General features: G+C 30.6%; 2 protein-coding genes across 2 annotated transcripts; both read right to left on the reverse strand.

Annotated features, from left to right (window-relative positions):
* Positions 1-419: 419 nt before the first annotated feature.
* LOC127843175 (uncharacterized) lies at positions 420-13,142 on the reverse strand. The gene is made up of 8 exons (XM_052373031.1): positions 12,994-13,142; positions 12,394-12,525; positions 11,568-11,653; positions 11,030-11,256; positions 8,230-8,414; positions 7,852-8,002; positions 4,640-4,845; positions 420-4,498 (listed from the first exon to the last, which is right to left on the reverse strand). Exons 1-8 carry the CDS (start codon positions 13,108-13,110, stop codon positions 4,322-4,324), a joined length of 1,281 nt encoding a protein of 426 aa, XP_052228991.1. The 5' UTR covers positions 13,111-13,142; the 3' UTR covers positions 420-4,321.
* A 2,570-nt stretch (positions 13,143-15,712) lies between these two features.
* On the reverse strand, positions 15,713-19,754 carry LOC127840389 (uncharacterized). Its single transcript, XM_052368801.1, has 6 exons — positions 19,721-19,754; positions 19,554-19,600; positions 19,015-19,098; positions 17,790-17,937; positions 17,389-17,579; positions 15,713-16,869 (listed from the first exon to the last, which is right to left on the reverse strand). Exons 1-6 carry the CDS (start codon positions 19,752-19,754, stop codon positions 16,714-16,716), a joined length of 660 nt encoding a protein of 219 aa, XP_052224761.1. The 3' UTR covers positions 15,713-16,713.

Below are 19,754 nucleotides of genomic sequence, written 5' to 3' on the forward strand. Positions count from 1 at the left end.
TAGCGATAACCAAGTCCTTAAACATCTGCATTGTGGTGACACAACTTAGTATTCTCATTCCCTATTGCTGTATAACATTCACCAAATGTGAAACAAAATACTGTTAAATCCTTCAAAAACATTATATTATCCATTAAAGCATTAATTAAAGTAACAATCATATCAAAGGAGCTTCAATTATTTTATATTGTGACCATAACATATGTGGCTTCTAGTCGCAAGGTGCAGATTCAAATCAAAGTGTATGAAAGTGAAGAAAACAATCATCACCTTTGAATGGTGTCGAACCAATTTATTTTCGTTTCTTAATGGACATAAACAGACTTAAGTTTGAGGGGGATAGCGAACATATTGACACACGGTTACGTGAGTAATGAATTGTTCGTGACCAAGCGTATTTGTTATAAACAAACTATATATTGTAACAAAAGTTTATTCATCCATACAATGAATTGACATACAATACAAAAACACAACATTTCAACCAAAGAGAAATATTTGATTATTAGCAAGGCGTATTGTCCACTTAATTTAAACATGTGTCTAAGTTTGTGAAGTAAAACTGCCACGTGACCGACTAAGTAAAGATAATGCACGTCTCTTATTTACATATCGATAATATACATTTTATTACAACGAGCAACACAACTTGGTAGTTGATTAACATACATTCAAATGTGCGTTACTTTGCATGCATATAACTTTATTTTGCATAGATATAACTCAGAAATGTTCGTCCGTGACAGAATATTCTTCAAGAATATCAAAATTTTACCTAAAGCTGACGCAAACTTAGCCATTTTGTTAAAAAGGATATATTTATACAAGTTATACAATCTTTGCATTATTTTTTTATTTTTTTTATTTTACGTATAGTGAGTAATGTACTTTCTATTTATGAATGTATTTTTGCCGAAACGAGACTTAGTGTTAAAGCGTCTGATTTAAATATGAAATGCATGTTATTCAGATATAGAACAATGGTACAAAACAGTTTTAAACCAATTACATTCATTATCATAAAATAAAGCTCGTAAACATATAAATAGAGATAATTATATTCCGCACATTATTCGGTATTATTATCTATGACAGCAATATTACACACACGATTCTATTTTATAACTACAAACAGTTACGTGCAGAACTTTATTAAATTCAACAACTGCAAACTACTCGTACTTCAATTTCAAAAATCACCTTTGCGAAGACAAAAACGAAAAACGAAACTTTTTTAGCACAAACATTATATGTTAAGATATCATATTGTGTTTAAAAAAAAAATTCGAACACGAAATCACACTCGAGTGCATATATACTTAGAAACACGGTGAAGAACGTAAAATACTTGTTATACTTAAAAACTTAATATTTTACCTTGAGTTGCTTTAGTTCAAAATATTTTATGCAATTCATTGGTAATAATGATATTTAGTTTGAATCTTAGCGTCCAAGCATTTGAACAAATATTGCTTTTAAATATAATCTGAATTTACAAATGAATCTTTGCTGCAAAAGTATAACTAAGTCAACATTATAAGAAAATCATATTATAAGCAAGTATACTAGTCTGTTATTTGTTTAATCAACCGCGCGAATGACTGAAAATGAAGACTTTCTTTTTAAATATGGGTTATTTTGTTTTCCAATAATTGATTTTTATGTGTCTAAATAAAAACAATAATATGTAAAAGAAAAGCATCCGCATTATAATCATTTGCATTTAAAAAACAATTAGTGATTCTTTAGAAACGGCTTAATTCTAAGTGAATAAAATAAACTTTGAATTCAAAAAACAAAATAAATGAAGTATAAGTTATAGTTTAACAAAATACCAATTAGCAAGAACAAGAAAACACACATTTGATTAAGAAACAGTGTTAAACCAATGCAAAATATGACAATAGCATATTTGAAAATTATATTTTGATGTATTATATAATGCAATTTAATTTTTCATAACATAAATGTATTTATCAATATGAGCTATATAATAGAATCATCAAACAAGATACACAAGATACAAGCAAGAATAATTGAATGCAGTGGTAAATAGATAAAACAAAGCGTTTCCATACAACACACCAATTACGAAATTAAGTACATAGCTTTAAAACACACACACAAAAAGAAATATTCGCACGAAAGGAAAACACATTTGTGCATGCCATTTCATTTCACGTGAGCAGGCGATAATAAACCTTATAAACAGATTCTTTATAAATATACATTACTTTATAATTAAGTGTCCGCATGCAATACAAGAACCTTGGGTGGGCATTGATCGTGAAATCCTTAGCAACACTTGATAATTGTGTAATTTTAAACACACATATATTATTATGGGATCATGCTTGTTTATCTAGGTTTAAGCCCTTGGTCAGTATTTCTCTTTTACTATGTGATGTTCCTAGAAGGCATTTATCTATAAGCAACTAACACGGATGAAAATAGAAAATTGAAAAAAAGTGTTTTAAACCTAACCCTGGACATATAAAAAGGACATTACAGTTCATTAAATGTTGAAAAAAAGATAAATATGAAAAGAATGTTAATATTACTTACTTTTTTTTTCATACAAATAACCATGCTATCAAAATCTTGCAGAATAAAGCAACCCACTAGGAGGAAAGAAACAGGGTTTACATATTTGATAAGCGAAAATAGAGAATACATGGTTGGTGCCGAGATGGAGAAAGTTTATTCGTTGAGGCTTAGAAAAAGAAAATAGGACGAGCTTTAGCGAGACCTATTTTTTTTCGGGCCGAACCGGATAAACTTTCTCCATCTCGGCAACAACCATGAATTCGATTTATCCTGATTCATTTTAAATTATGTCTTTAACACATGTTATCAAAGGCAAACTATTAATTGACATAAAATAATTAATTATTCAAGTCGGGCCTCCAAGAAATACACAACATTCCTTACGACCGAATAACTACCGATTATGTCACGTAAAATATAGTTTCACATTAAACTGTTCCCTTTAATAATTTCCTACAGAAAATAAATGAGAAATAAAAATGAATCGAGAATATGATGTGTTTATTGTTAGAAATGAAAAAAAATGCAACATCAAAATAAAAACTCAATTTTTGTTCAATTTGAAGGTCGTTGACTGAAACAAGTGTCTGTGAAAACGGATGAAAAGTTAAATGTCACACTTCACGATGAATTATTTCATATAAACTTAATAATTATTAACAGTTGCGCCTGCTAATAAGGATATGGATGTTTATCAAATATAGTGTAAGTTTGTTCGATATAATTATATTTCATTGAACAACTAAATCAATTGCAGACGACTGAAAATAAGTGTGTATAAGGGGAGTGTAACCGGTCTATTTGTATAACGAACGCCGTTTATTAAAAATTATTAGTACATATATGTTAAGGCAAATATGATAACTTCTTTGCTATATGTTTGCTTGAATTTAATACACATCTTTTACTTTTACTATCATTTTGTCTTGACCAAACATTTCTCAGGAATTTCGCATTGACATTTTGTAAAAGATTAAATATTAGAACATGTTAATCGGCGCGTAGGAATACGTACTTACGGTTGCCGGAGATCAACTAGTTTATTCGACCCTGCTTTATTAGGTCAATGTTTGCAACAGAGGCAGGATAAACATATATACTAGGACAACCTTTGTAAACTTATATTTATAATCTGAAATTGAAATTTCATACAAAAATATGTAATGATGAAACAACTGTATTATACTTATTTAATAATTTCGCAATTTGAGACATATTCCTGCATGTTTTTTAATTGTTAATGCAATGAATGCTTATTATCTATAAATATATTACAGTAGACGTTTTATCTTTCAAAATGCGTTGTATAGAAGGGGCAATAATTACATTTATTTGTCTACTTAATTAATATCAATACTATCAGTTTTGATTTTTCAATAATGTTCAATAATATTTAATTTTCTCAATGTTATTATCAATATGCATTAAATGCTGTACAAATTAAAGGCAAAACGATACAATTTCATTTCTATTTAGTACTCAAAATTATTTTTTTACGATCGGGTTGGAATATTATTGACAAATACTGGTGCTGACCTTCGATTATTTATTATGAGGCGCTTATATTTAATATAAAATTTCGAAATTATACTTTCATGTAATGCATGGTGTTCCACTTGTGCTGTTTTTATACGAAAATAGTCATCCTGAACAGCAAAAGCCAGTTTTAATGAAAATTCAGAATAAGCGCATTTCAATTTTAAATAATATTGGTTAGAGTTTCTTGCTAGATAAATAATGTATCAAATAATTCCCCGATTTGAATTATCTTTGTTTAATTAAGATCTTCATCGGCGCTTGTAATGGATGAAATTAAAGCTTCCTTCCTTTTTCCTTTGACATCCTCTGGCATTGTGTCGAATTGTACAGCAACAAACTTGTAATTTTCTTTCAGTTCCAAGGCGCTTGTCTGTTCGTACTTAGTGCAGATATCCAGTATAATGTTCCAGTCCTGAAACAATGAAAAGGGATGAATATGTTGCAAGTGCTAAGTAAAAAATGCTCGTTCTAAAAGGTGCATCACTTTACTGAATTCATATAGAAAATTAAATAGAGCATTAAATTGCTGTATCATACATGTATATTTGTTTACCGTTAGCGCTTGTTCACATGATGCTAAGATAAGCAAACCGTATTCAGCATCATCTAGAAGTAGCTCGTTGGCCTTTATCCTCATTTCCATCGCATGGTGCGATTCACTCATCTTCTGCCAAAACAATTGCATCGCCGTGAACTGACCTCCTAAACGAATTGCATATTTAGCTGTGTCTTGGATTTGTCTTGCATCGACCAGTGCAGCTAAAACGAAATGTTACGAAAGAAATGTAACACAGTGTTAGGTAACATAATTGCAATTTACAATTTTTTAGTATTTTCATTAGCCTATTTACGATTTTTTAAATGAAGTAAAGATATAGCGAATATATATTTCTTTAGGTAACGTTAATGTATATAATATAAACAAATATGTGAAATTTATTTATTGTTTTTATTTTCCGCGTCTCCAAACTTAATTTAGGTGAACAGATTCATAATCCACTTGACATGACACTATATAAAACATGTCACACGAACACTTTGTCTCATATTGTCATAATCTAGCACTCTTTGTAAAGGCCCACCTCAATTTGTTCCAAACAAATTTAGAAACTTCTATGAATTGCAAAGTGTAAACGTTTTAAAACCCGCGAACCATTTATCACCCAGTCTATTAATTTATTTGTTGAACCTAACATTGACTTTAAAAGATTATGTGCTTATTTGTTGAATTTACACTTTCTGCCCGTGCCTTTACTAACGTCCATACATCATTTCTTTAAAGTATTTAAGAAGGAACTATATATTTTGGTCCTAATTTCAAACACATTACGTTTAACATGTTCATGTGGTCATTTTAAATAATTGGATAAACAACTGTTTTCCAAGACAAATAAATACACATTTAATGTAACGCAATTTTAGCTGATGCTGTAGAGCAATTTTTGTATACATTGTACGAAAGAAACAAAGATTCTTTTTTTATAAATCAAATTGACAAAAGATTGTTTTCTATATGACGTGTAAAGTATTATGGCGAGAATGGTAGATGTTACGGAATATTTATATGTCCACATAATGCAGTTGTCCACAAAAATGCATAAAATGTGCCTAAAACTGTTGATGAATTAGTGGTTTTTTTTATTAAAAGTACTAAAACATTAAAAACAGCAAACAACAACAACAAAAACATGTTTATACTTATTGTTCTTTGTACTATAAAATGATATTGCACATTTTATAAATTAACGAAAGATTAACATATCCTGACCAGTATGTTCTGCCGAAAACTTGATATGGTTTTACTATTGGAAGACATTCCACTTAAACGGGCCGTCCAAAGTTTTAGTAAATTGACAACATTAAAAAAAAGTAGTTTCAGATTCGCAAATTTTCGTTTTTGTTATGATATTTTGGAGGACATAGTAAAACTGATCATTTACCATGCTCTTAAATATCCATTATACACATCTTTTGACGATTTGAAAACCTGAAAATTATAAAGCGTCGTGCGACGCGAAACGATTGAATAATTTGGAAAGTTATGTTGTTGTAGCTATATTTTGGGAATCTACGAGTATTGCTTACATTAAGCATGAGCATGGATGGTCGAGTGGTCTATGCGGGAGACTTTTTACTCCAGGACTCCTGGGGTCATTGGTTCGAGCCATGTTGAGGGTTACTTTTTTTCCTTTTTTAAAATTGTTTTCTTGTTGTTTTACTGGAGATGTTTAGGTCAAATGTTTACATTTATCAATATAAAGCATTTAATGACATGCTTCAATACATGTCAAAATCTGTTGGACGGCCCCTTTAACAAGTGATGAAAATGAATACTTTCATTGAGTTAAAAGGCATGTAAACACATGATTTATTTTAATTATTTACCTATGAATATCATCTCATTAGCTGTTGGCATTCGAACGACGTTTCTTTCCAATTAATATCGCATAATCCGCATTGAACTGTGAAAAATTAACCAAAGTTTTCTTGGTCTACTCCTTTTGTAACATGATATATTATACGCTGTTCAACAATAAGTTCCAAATCTAAAACATACTTTACAAATAACTGTCTTTGTTTTCTCGAGAGATAAAAATACAACTATCACCCCAAGGCTTCATTATATGAAGTGTGCGCATGCGCAATTTCGAGGATTTGACGTTGTTATGTATATCAAATATATGAAATTTTAATAAACTTAAAGGGACTGTCAACCGCGATTGACGAAAAAAGAAAAGTTCTAAAATACCGTATTTTTTACAATTATTAGTTTATATTGATTAAAATATCACGACTGGTATATTACATGACTTGAAAATAGTTGTTAAGTTCTCATATTTTCAGTATATTCGGTAATAAATTTTACGGGTATGTCTATCAGGTAACTACCAGTTAAATATAAATAACGCATTTAGATTGCTCATCATCGTCACGTGGTAAACCCAGGAATGCAAATTGTGCATGCATAGTGAATTGTATATATTTTACATATAAAATGATCAATCTAATTGCGTTATTTATAGTGTGTATATCGTTATGTCACCTATTTTCGCTATGTACTTTCGATTTCACATCGCGAAATTTTATTACCGAATATACTGAAAATATGAACTTTTTTCAAGTAACGTTATATACCAGTCGTGATATTTTAATCAATATAAACAAATAAATGTAGAAAATACGTTGTTTTTTTTTCGTCAATCGCGGTTGACAGTCCCTTTGAAACGAATAATCGGAATGGAAAAATATGAAATATATTACACGCATGTTTAACACGCTGTAAAACGGTAATATATTGGATGGACATGTGTTAAGAATAGTGCCAGCTGATTAAAAATTATCATTTGGTGCATACTAGTTTTGTTTTCACAGCGATGTGTATATATATAGTGACGTATGTGTAAGATTACACTCTCCATGTTAGATATTAGATGAACAGATTGCCGCGAAATTTTAAAACCAATCTTATGGGACATAAACACACACACGTTCAGAAGTCTTTTCGTGCTATGTATAAAGAGGACTTCCCGATCCCTCCAAGCAACCATGCATATAAAAGGAGCGAACTATTTTTCAACCACGGAAGGGAACATATCGACCATGTATATAATTCTTTCGCATTAAGTCATTGGAAAATCTTTTTTATGTAAGGATGAGTACAAATATTACAGTAAGTGCGTTGTGAAATGAAATTATTGCGCTGCTGTTCACATGGCGTACATATAACTGACTTAACTGACTAAACTAGAAAGTGCAATGTTTTACCTTTCTTATCTGCAAGATCAGACGACTTTGCTTCCAGTTCCAGCGTGTTGTATCTGCAATCAAGTATGCTTTTATTGGCTTCGGTTATTTCTGATCGCAATTTGTTTTGTTGTTCAGCTGTTTGTGCCTGCAGCTGTCGAAGGTGTTCATTCTAAAACCAAAATTTTCAGAATGTTTCTTCAAGAACTCAACGATTCAAATATATTATTGTTATTTTTCGATCAAAATGAAAAAGCGTTTTTATGTATACTGACAGCTAACAGACAATTATATAGTATTATAACAATAACATGTTCTGAAATGCCCTTGTTGAATATTGACGATATAAAACGCATCGAGTCAGATGGCATTTTTGTGCATATTGTATATTGTACTAACCTTGGTATTGATGCTGGCGTTAACGACCATCGGAGAAATAATACCCCTTAGTGTCCCGTATCCTGCTCCTACTAAAAGGGCACCGGGGCCAAGTATGAATGTTGCGGCAAGGGCTCCGCCTCCAATGATTCCATCGATCCAATTAGGATTTTTCGCCCACGAGATCCCTTTGTTGTAGTCTTCCTCTGTGTTATAAATATGCGCTATAATTTTACTCAGGGGACATATGACCGGTATTTATACTGCATCCCCGTTGAACAGAATTGCATATATTCGTTTATTTACATATTGTTCTATTTTCAAATATATTTTTACAGAAATAGTAAAACAAATAGCAATGTAGTTTGTTTTTCGATGCAAGGAACCGATATGATTGAACACACAACATCATAATCGAGCTCTTCAAAAAACTTTTCAGTAACGTTTTTAAAGTTATAATGAACAAAATTGACCTTCATTATCACGTGTAACCTTTACCATTTTCATTACTTTTATTATACAAATTAATGTATTGTTCTATTTTTAAAACGAGACTTATAAATTAATAAGTCATTTAGTAAATAATTTTTTTTTTTTTTTTAATTCAATATAAGACATACAATGTATACATGTATATAATCATAAAACAAAGTGATACCATGTAGCAGCAATAATGTTCAAACATGTCGTACAAGATATGCTAATATATACTTTTTTTTCCTTGTGGTTTTCTTTTGATTTAACAAAAGGGTTACTATGTATTGTTTTCTTTGGTCGTTTGTGATTTTTGAGAAAGAAAAAGAACAGTTGCCTAAAGTGGGTAGAAAGCATACTGGACTTGTTTATGAAAGTGTAATGTGTTTCCATTTTTGTTCAAATATATAGTGTAACATTGTTTAGGGCTAATTATTTTTCAATTTGAATCTTCAGTTTTAAATAATTGATAAAACAGTTCATTGTAGGTGTTTGTTTACTGTATTTCATGCTGAATATAAAATATGTCATTAATATAATTATGTAATTCACAGCGTTATTAATCTCTTGTATTTTGAAGGTATTTACACCTAAACTGATGTCTAAGAGAGATAATTTAACATTTAATTGTTGTTTCTCTAGAAAGGTTGTCAATTGATTCCATATAGGTTGAATATGTTTACACTCCCAGAAAAGGCGTTCTATTGTTTCAATATGTTCACTCCACATATCACATAGATTTGTGTTGGATAGGTTGCACTTAAAAAGATACTTATTTGTAGCTATGATTCTCTGGATGTGTTTATATTGAAAATTTCTCAGTGTGCTATCAGTAGTTGATTTATATGGCATGACAAATATTTGTTTCCAATTAAATTCTTTTTCTCCAAGAAGGTTTTGCCATTTAGTTGGAGATTTCGGCCGGATTTTTAATTTGAAGTTTGTAAACTATTTTGTTCGTTTTGTTTTGTTTTGCAGTTATGTTTTCTACGAATGTTTTTTTGAGTACATGTTGTGTTATTTGTATTGGTAGCAGCTTTAATATGTATGGGTATACTTTTGATCAATGTGTAGTAAGGAAATTACCTGTAGGTATTCCGTAAATGTAGCATAAGTTTTCAAAAGAATAGAAGTCGTTTATTCTGCTGTCGTACAATTGATCTACATATTTTAAATCTTGTTCAAACCAATGTTTATAGAAAAACGTTTTATTGGTAGTAGTTATATCTTTATTGTTCCATAAAATGATTTTACTGTTTATTTTGGTTTCTAAATTTTGAGTAACTTTACACGATGCCGATAGAACATTCGATAGAAATATGTTTTTGTTTGAAATTTCATCTAAGATATTATTGTCGATATTTAATTCAAAAAGTAAGGAGTCACCATATGTTTTTAGAATTTTCTGGTAGAATAATTTCCATTTACTCGTATTGGTTTTATCTAAATATCTTTTAACCCAACTGCATTTGATTGCATTCAGGAATGAATCTATGTCCGTTAGTCTGATACCTCCATGTTCTACTGGTTGAATTAAATGAGTTCGCTTAATTTTATCAGGTTTACCGTCCCATATGAAATTACATATTTCTGATTTTATATCTTCAATAATAACATTCGGTGGGTTTGGGAGAACTGTTAGTGTTTAAATTAATTTGGGGAGCGCAAACGTTTTCCACACGGTGTTTTTTCCGATCAGTGTTAGTTTACAATGCTGCCATGATTTTAAACAGTTTTTAAATTTTTGTAATTAAGGCAATATGTTTTTTAGAATTGTTTCATTTTCATTGTTTGTAAAGGTTATTCCTAACGTTGTTGCTTCATCTGATGTCCAATTGAATGTTATTTATTGATGAACATAAAAACGAATTATTTATTTGTTAAGATTGGCAAAAAGTTATATTTATTTAATGCTGTTTTGTCGTATGCTTCGATTTATTTTACCCTCATTGTTTGATGAGCTGGTGTTCATTTTAGAAGGTTACAAGAAGAAGATGACAATTTAGTCCGTATAATATTCGTTTAAGTCCTTTTTAGTGACCGGATAATCATTGTTTAACTTATATTGTTATTACGTAATCAATATATATGTACATTATATGTTGGTAAAGTATGTTTACTTTATTTTTGTAACTGCATAGGTTAGCAAATAGGTATACGTTTTCATAAAATACGCCATTATGTATGATTTTCTAAATGTTATTGAAAAAATTGAGGTTAAGATTTTACACCATTGACCACCAGCTATAATAGTTTCATGTTAAATGTTAAACAAACGAATAATGATTACTGATTTTCTTTAAGTATTCATCATTCGGTGATGTAATGCGTTTACTACAGAACCCACCTGCACGTTTCATGCTTCTTTCGTGTTCAATTTTCATATCTTCCATTTCTTTTGTTAACTCATTTTTCTCTTTTTCCTTTTCTTCTTTATAGGCGATTGCTTCTGCAAGTAATTGTTTCTGCATTGCAATGGCTCTTTGAAGTTTCCTTGTTTCTTCTCCAATATCTTCTACTTTACCATTTAGATACATTTGCATCTCTATTATTTTTTTCTGAAATTCGTTGTAGCTAAAGGTATACAAAAACAACTGTGCATTTTAATATTGTATAATTCTATACCATAAATTGCATGTATTACTGCTTTTAATCCGTTTTAACATTTCAAAACATTAGTGACAATGATCGCCTATTAATATTTTTAAAATTGTTTAGATGTGCTGTTGAGTTTTTTCGAATTCGACGCGGTTTGTTCATTGTACAACAAAATAATAAATATTTGTTATATTCATTCAAACATAAATATTTTCTTTACATTTACAAATTATTCGTATGTTGAAATAATGATGGTGGATGTGTTTTAGAGATTGCAATGGCACTACCTCTGAACGGTTTCCGACGATTTCTTCTCCATATCTGTTATGTACTTGGTCGCCATCGTTATGGTCTTAAGTACGAGTTTTGGGTCCTTGTTAAAAAAATCGTATTGGTCAAAGAAAAGTTGTTAGCTAAATAGCCATGGCTATGCATATCTTGTTGGCGACTAGGATATACAATATTACAATATTACAATATTACAACTCAAAGCTGTTGAAAACATTAGAACGCTATTGTGTCCATATCAGTCAATCTAAATGATCAAAGCTCAAGTCTTTGTCCATAAATCTGATTATATATCACGAATAACATCGTAAAACATTTTAAGCAAGCTGCCGTATGCCCCTATAATTATGTTGGGCTTACACAGCGAACAAAACGAATTCTCAAAGATACAAGAAAATACTTTGTTAATTAATCCATCGATTCATTATAAGATGTGGTCTTCTTGAGACAGAATGTTCAGTTCGGTTACAAGAAACACAAAAATAGGAAATATAACGAAAATTAGAGTTTGCATAGTAAGGAATGTCGAATAAAACAGCTAACCTCATGCAATTAAAACAATAACGATAACTATAAAATCAAATCAAGATATTGAGAACTTATGATCAAGCTTATAGAAAATACATACGCAAATCCAAAATTAAAAAAATATCACAGCTAGATTTTGACAAATATAATAGCAGAATCGTAATGAATCAGTAACTTATTATACCCATATTTTTTTTTTTGGGGGGGGGGCATAGTACAAATACGCTAAATAATATATGTTACGTTTTATGCAAGAACAGTTGCATCAATGTATAATTAAATTATAACAAATAATACCTTCTTTTCTACTCCTAATTTAATATAGGGGATGAGTGTGTCAATTATATGCTTTGACGTAACCTTCAGTTTCTGCATCATTCCTAGAGCCATCAAATGTTCAGTTCGAGCGCCATGCGCTGTCTGTAGAACCTGAAATCGAATCGCGAAATCGCTTTTTAATATGGGTTTTACAATAAATACTTAAGATTCAATATAAATATTACCTAGATGCAATCAGTGACCTCTGACCTGTTTGCGTAGTGATAATCGGTGTATACCGACCTCATATAACTATATACAAACATCTAATTACTTTAGAAATGAGACTTAAGTAGCCTTTTAAATAAATTTCACTTAGGTACATACATTTTTGTTAACACAGTGGTAATCATTTTAGTATAATAATTAAGAACAAACACAACTGTCAACACATTGCATATCTCGTTATCTTTATCTCTTAAGTATAACCTGTTTATAAGTTTAAATCCAAGAAATGCCAGACGAAAGGTAATGGATTTCATTTTTATCTTATCTATGCGTTGATAAATATGTCATCTTAGATTAATTCTGTAGGTAAATGTTTGCCTACAAATGCAAAAGTAGTATGCTTGAGCTTACTTTTCCCGCAACTTCAGTGTGCTTACATGCCATCATGTACGCCAGCTCAAGATTATTGGCCATTTGACGTTGAGGGAGGAATAACTGTTTCGGAGTTAGCTGTAAAAGCAAACGCATGCTTATAACTATCGATGCACTCAGTTATTATTAGTACTCGTTTTCTTTTACTTAAATACAACTTTTAGAAGTTAAACGAAAAAAAGCATTGACGTGTGTTTATGTTTTTACTTATTTGCATGTCTATTGAGAAGCAAATGTGCGTATTATGACATGCATTTAAATAGGAATATCCCGATTATGTTATAACGATTTGTCTCACAAATTCAAATCGATATCATCCACAGTTCTTATTTATCCAGACAAAGACAAATCGGCTATATAACAACAGTAGATCATAATTGCACACATTGTTCATCTTATTAAATACAGCACTATCCCAAATTAAGTTTCCTAGCACGTAACGTTATTAAATCGCATCTAATCAACCAGTTAATTTAAGTAAACTTTAGTTACTCACAGATGCTGAATAATTATTTATTTGTTGATAAAAGATGTAATAATCTTCGGTTGTAAGACATGAATGGTATCGCTTATTTTGAATGTTATTCTTACTAACTTACAAAAAATGCTTAGTTTTAAAAATGGAGGTATGGATAAATGTAAGACTATTACCGAAATATGTTTGTTGTTTAAAAAGCACATTCAAGGAGACTTTATTCTTATTAAGTTTTATAAAGCGTTAAACAAAGTAATTTGCATGTCTGGACATTTTGAGAGTTCAGCAAAGCATGCTTCATATCATATCTTATGTATATGTTATTTATTTTTACATTTTTATAAGTAACAGTGACCAAATCTTAAGCTATGCTATTTAGATTCTTAACTTTGACCCAAGTGAAATAAATATTCGATCATTTATCAAAAGCACCATCATTCGTTACTGTTTTGTGTTTCGGGACCGACACAAAATACAATAAAGCGAGAGTACGTTATATGTAACAAGTTTGTGAATTATGGTGAAAATGCAAATACGTTATCACAGTGTTGAAGTTTTAAGTGTTGAATGAAGAGACTTTTTTTTTAATTTTCACTTTTAAAAACTTCAATAACATGTTTATGAAACAGACCGAAACAATTTTTAACAGCTGTAGGGGACATTGCAAAAGATCATTTTTGTGAAGTCTATTTCAATAAGGCAAAGTAAAACTAAATGATTTGACGTCCTATGTTATAACTTTCAAAATCTGTCTAAAGCTTTTGTGACTTCTGTGTGAAATTATATAATCATGCATGTAACTTGAAGGCCACCAAAGGTTCGTCCCTTTCATATTTGATAAATGTCAAATAAGCGGTTTAAGGAAAATGTGGTTTAAATTGTTAACTTTGAATATAAATTGGAATGTTCAAGTGATCTTTTACAACAAACGTAATGACTCTGTTTGTGAAAGACGAAAGGTCAAAGTGAATAACTTAATCATGCAGACACATACGGAAGTGCAGCAGAGAGGTGAAGTTGAACATATATTTTCAAAATCCAATCTTGTATCCGAATTTCGGTACTCAAGAACGACACTAATGTTGCAGTTGAAAAATGATAAATCATATGTTCATTTTACTCGAAATGTTCAAATATATGCAATTGCATTTTTAGCTCGACTATTATATATGAAATATATATAGTGGAGCTATCCTACTCACCCCGGCATCGGCGTTTCCTTTTCCGTGCCGTTTACGTTCCGTTTCCGTTAGCGTGCAAATGTTAAAGTTTTCGTACTACCCCAATTATTTTCATTGTACCTTGACATATTGCTTTCATATTTTTCATACTTGTTTACCAACATGCCCCCAACCTATAAACAAGAGCAGACAACTCTATCAAGCATTTTGTCATAATTATGGCCCCTTTTCCACTTAGAATATGCAGCAAATGTTAAATTTTGCGTACTACCTCAAATATTTTCAATGTCCCTTGACATATTGCTTTCATATTTTGCATACTTGTTTACCATCATGACCCCAACCTATAAACAAGAGCATACAACTCTATCAAGCATTTTGTCATAAGTATGGCCCCTTTTCCACTTAGAATATGCAGCAGATGTTAAAGTTTGCGAACAACACCAAATATTTTCAATGTCCCTTGACATATTGCTTTCATATTGTGCATACTTGTTAACCATCATGACCCCAACCTATAAACAAGAGCATACAACTGTATCAAGCATTTTGACAGAATTATTACCCCTTTTATACTTAGAATATGCATATTATTGATAAATCTATGTTAAACTTTGCGTACTATCCCAAATATTTCCTATATCCTTTGACATATTGCTTTTATATTTTGCATACTTGTTTACCAACATGACCCTAACCTATAAACAAGAGCAGACCACTGTATCAAGCATTATGACATAATTATGGCCCCTTTACACTTAGACCCCCCCCCCCAAAAAAAATTTTTTTTTTTAACATCATCTAATAAATTACCTCCTCCCACATTATACCCCCTCTCAACCCCCCCCTAAAAAATAGTTTTGTTTTCCTTTTTTTTTTAAAGATCGTCTAATAAATTATTGCATATGAACAATTTCCCCATGATGGCTTACGTTATACTGTCTAGCACTCGAATAGTCGAGCGCGCTGTCCTCTGACAGCTCTTGTTTTAATATAGTATTAACGAAACTCGTATACACAAACTACAAACACTGAATCCAAATTAAAAAGTAATATTAATTTAAAAACATTATTGGCAACAATCTTGAAGACATTCAATTGTATCTACATACAAGAACAGCATTGAAATGTAATACCTTAAAAAAACGTCAAATGGCCATGAAACTGTTATCAAAAGAAATAAATTTGCAAGAAACAGATGATTTGCTTTTTATTCCCGAGAATTCTCTATCAATGGATTGTTTAAACAACATCACCCATAGGTTATTTAGTTATATCTAAAACCCAAATAATGAGATCATCTACAACCACATATAAATTTATACAAATTCAATGTATTTAGGACTCTTAATGATACACAATATAGTATTTGCATCATTCGTATTCAAACCGTTGTCTTTGCACGTTATTTACACTAATTAACAAGAGTACGTTTCGACGAAACACACATCTCACAAAAACGATTAATTTCAGCTGCGCCAGCTGGAGAGAAACCGTCCTGTATTTGCGGCATGAACCAATTGCAAAAAAAGTGCTAAACACGAAAAAAAAACACACACGCTTAAAAACAATTTGATGAACAAGAATGCTATGCATTAAACACGTTACTACAAGCCAAAGAGGTCATTTTCCCGCTAAAATTGCAAAAATTGGGTGAGTAGGTAGCTTAACCATTCCTTTTCGTTAACTTTGTTTTAAAGATGAGAGCTTTGGTAAGTATTTGCGATAATTTTATCATTTTACATTGTTTTCTGTTGGTAATGATAAGTTAATTTAGCTAATGAGATCAAAGGTGTAGTGAATATGATCTAATTTAGCAAAAGATTTCCAAAACTCAACCTGGAATACCGAAACAAAAATTCACTGACGTTAAAGTACTTAGAAAATAGCTAAATAAGTTAGTATAAAGCACTGTGTTTCTCTAAAGAAGTTATAACAAAGAAGCAATGACAAAAATGTCTTTATAACTCGTAGAGCGCGCCCAAAGTATAACTATACGTTAGGAGTGCACCATTAGGCAACATAAAGTCATCTGTTGGAAAATTATATCGCTGGAAGCGCCCCGTGTCTGTTTCCCATGTCAAATTCGGATGTTTCCTCATTGTCATCAGACATATAGAGGAAGTTGTAAAGGTTGCCGATTCCCATCTCGCAGTCACGGACATATGCTTTAAACTTCGTAGTAAGGTCTCGACAATCCTATTGATCGAATATAAACAAGTGGAAATAATTATTATCATCACTGCAAGGTTCTTTATTTTGAGGCGAATTTATCAAGTTCAGTCAAGTTTGACATATGCAAAAAATACATGACAAACACAGATACCCATGAATTATAAGGTGTCAATTAATTGGAAACATATTAACTAGTCACAACGTCACCAATACCACCGAACTTATTTCCAGCTTTGTTCAAAGACAAAGAAAGCTTGAAAAAGTGTATTGAATATTTTAGGCTTCAATTTAATCGCATAGCAAATTTGGAGATATTTATATCCTCAAACATAAATTTTGCTGCGTCAAAACCGTCATAGAATACTACACCGCCACTAATCGACAGAGATACTTTATTATACTCTTCCCTGTATTAATATAGTTAAAAAATAAATTTCAATGTCATTAAAAAGTCATGTATTGTGAGTTGTTGCATGCGACAAACCGTTAATAGTTTCCATATTTCTGGGTATATATTTTTTCCTTTTTTTGGACATAACTTACTGTTTCATAGCCTTTGAAGCGATCACGCGTTTGTTGAACCTGTATCTTTTGACCAAAGTTTAAGACCTCCTTTAAGTTTAAAACTTCATCGGTCATGCTTTCCCAAAACATCACCAAACGACCGACGTTCTTTTGAATTGTTTTAAGAAGGATAAGAACTTGTTTAAGACTTTCTGTGTCTGCACTCTTGACTAAAATAGAAGTAACAACGTTTCAAACATATATACATATTTTTTTATTTCATAGTTGTTAAAGTTCCTTGATAAAGTTTGTTTAAAACGAAATAGTTTTTGCTTTAGACATAAAATTAAATAAATTAAACGTTAAAATGCCAAGCAGTTTTGTTTTGTATACGTGTGTATATATATATATATATATTTTGTTATGCACCAAATATACACCTTTCCATTCTTTAAGTTCGTCCAACGCTGCTGTTTGTTGGATAATTTCATTATTTATTTTATGTAAACTGTCTCTGACTTCACGGCTTTCTTGACGTAAAAGTTGTAATTCGTTTTCAATTTCTGTTATTCGTGTGTTTTGTTCAGCCTAAAATATAAATAGGTTAACTTGCAACATGATTTAGATAAAGTGCTGATTAGGTTTTTCCTCAACAATGCTGTGTGAAACAACGGGTAAAAAATAAATGTTCGCAAAAAACATGGATTCGAATTATTATATAAAACTTATGCTTAAGAATTTTATTTTAGAATTATTAAATGTCAGTTTCAATAAAGCAACACAAAATATTCCAGAATGAAAAGAAACCATATAAATTTGCATAAAGGTTTAAATGCATACGTAAATAAGGTTAAAATGTTAATGATATTTTACATGTTAATAAAATGAAAGGATTTATGCCTGTTTAACTTGGTTTTGCTGTTTACACGCTGTGTCATAGTTACATCAGATGGCCTCTAAAAAACATTACTTGAATTCATCCAGAGTTAAGATGAATGCCACTTTGATAGCTTTATTGAATATACTACTATAATTATCTTTTCAAACTGACCATTTTGTTCTGAGAAACTGCTCGCATTATAAGAAAATTATTAAATAAATGCAATAATAAAACATTAAAAAAGTAAATTCTATATAAACTTATAAAAGATCCTAAAAATAACTTTTCCAATTATGAAGCCAAACAAGTAAAACTTGTTTACAAATAATATGAATATTGTGATTATCACCACACTAATAAATACACACAGCTAAAGTTAATTAACAGTTTTACTCGGATGAGAGTGTTTATATTTGTAGAAGCCTTCACAAAATAGAATACTTCTCCTTGCGGGGTATAACTGCATAATAAGTAGTATAATAATACTTATGTCTTACTACTACTGTTTTATCATGTTTTGGTTAGCCATTAAATGGTTGTTGTTCGACGATACTAAAATAAATTATTGAACTTTACTTTCGCTTTGTCAGTGAAAGTTTTTTTTATAAATTATAAATGCTACTGGACATCCAATACTTAAGTTGTTTTGAACATGCACGAACGTATTTTCTTATTATATGATATATGTAAGCTAGTCATATATATGAGCTTATATATATCTCCATGTGAATGTTCGACTGGTAATTTGTTTCATTTCATAAGTAGGATGGTTTTTTTATACACACGTTTTGCGTTGGCCAACTGGGGAATTTTGGTATGTATCTTTTACAACTTTTCCAGACCCATGGAATCAATGATTGCTCTGTGCTCTGTAAAAAAATGTGTAGTTTGTTTCGTATATTTGCTTCACATTTTCACATTCCGAGCAGATTGCTCGTTATATAATTTGTTTACGGTTAACAGGTAACTACATATTGAAAACAAAGCTATTGAAATGCGTGTATGCTAAGTGTTCAAATAATGATCAGACAATGGTATTTATACGTAAATCAATTTAAAACAAACACAATGGAAATTTGAATTCGTGTTTGTGTTTCTGTCTCTTTTTTAATTTCTGTACCATTTATATTTTATATATAATTTTATTTATTTTCGTAATTTCGTATTTCGTTATAATGTAAACACCAGGATTTTCTCATCAATTTTCATATGGCTGTTTTAAAAGAGCGGAATCCTTAGCATAACCATATATTACAACATGCAATAATGCCTCCGAATTACATTCAAATAATGAGTGAATATAAACGTTAATTGGCATATATACCGAATTTGATGTGGGATCTGCCTTATCGCTATTATCTTCATCAGAATCTGTAAAATTAAGAAAACAAAAAACAATTTGATAACTTCGTGTAATAACTATACTGTACTATCAATAGAGCTGTATTATATCTTTTAGTAATCAGTTGTATAACCAGGATGCAATCTTACTTGATCGTTGCAACTGGTTTTTAAGTGGCACCAT

The sequence above is a fragment of the Dreissena polymorpha genome, chromosome 8 (assembly GCF_020536995.1).
Source record: "Dreissena polymorpha isolate Duluth1 chromosome 8, UMN_Dpol_1.0, whole genome shotgun sequence".
Lineage (NCBI taxonomy): Eukaryota > Metazoa > Mollusca > Bivalvia > Myida > Dreissenidae > Dreissena > Dreissena polymorpha.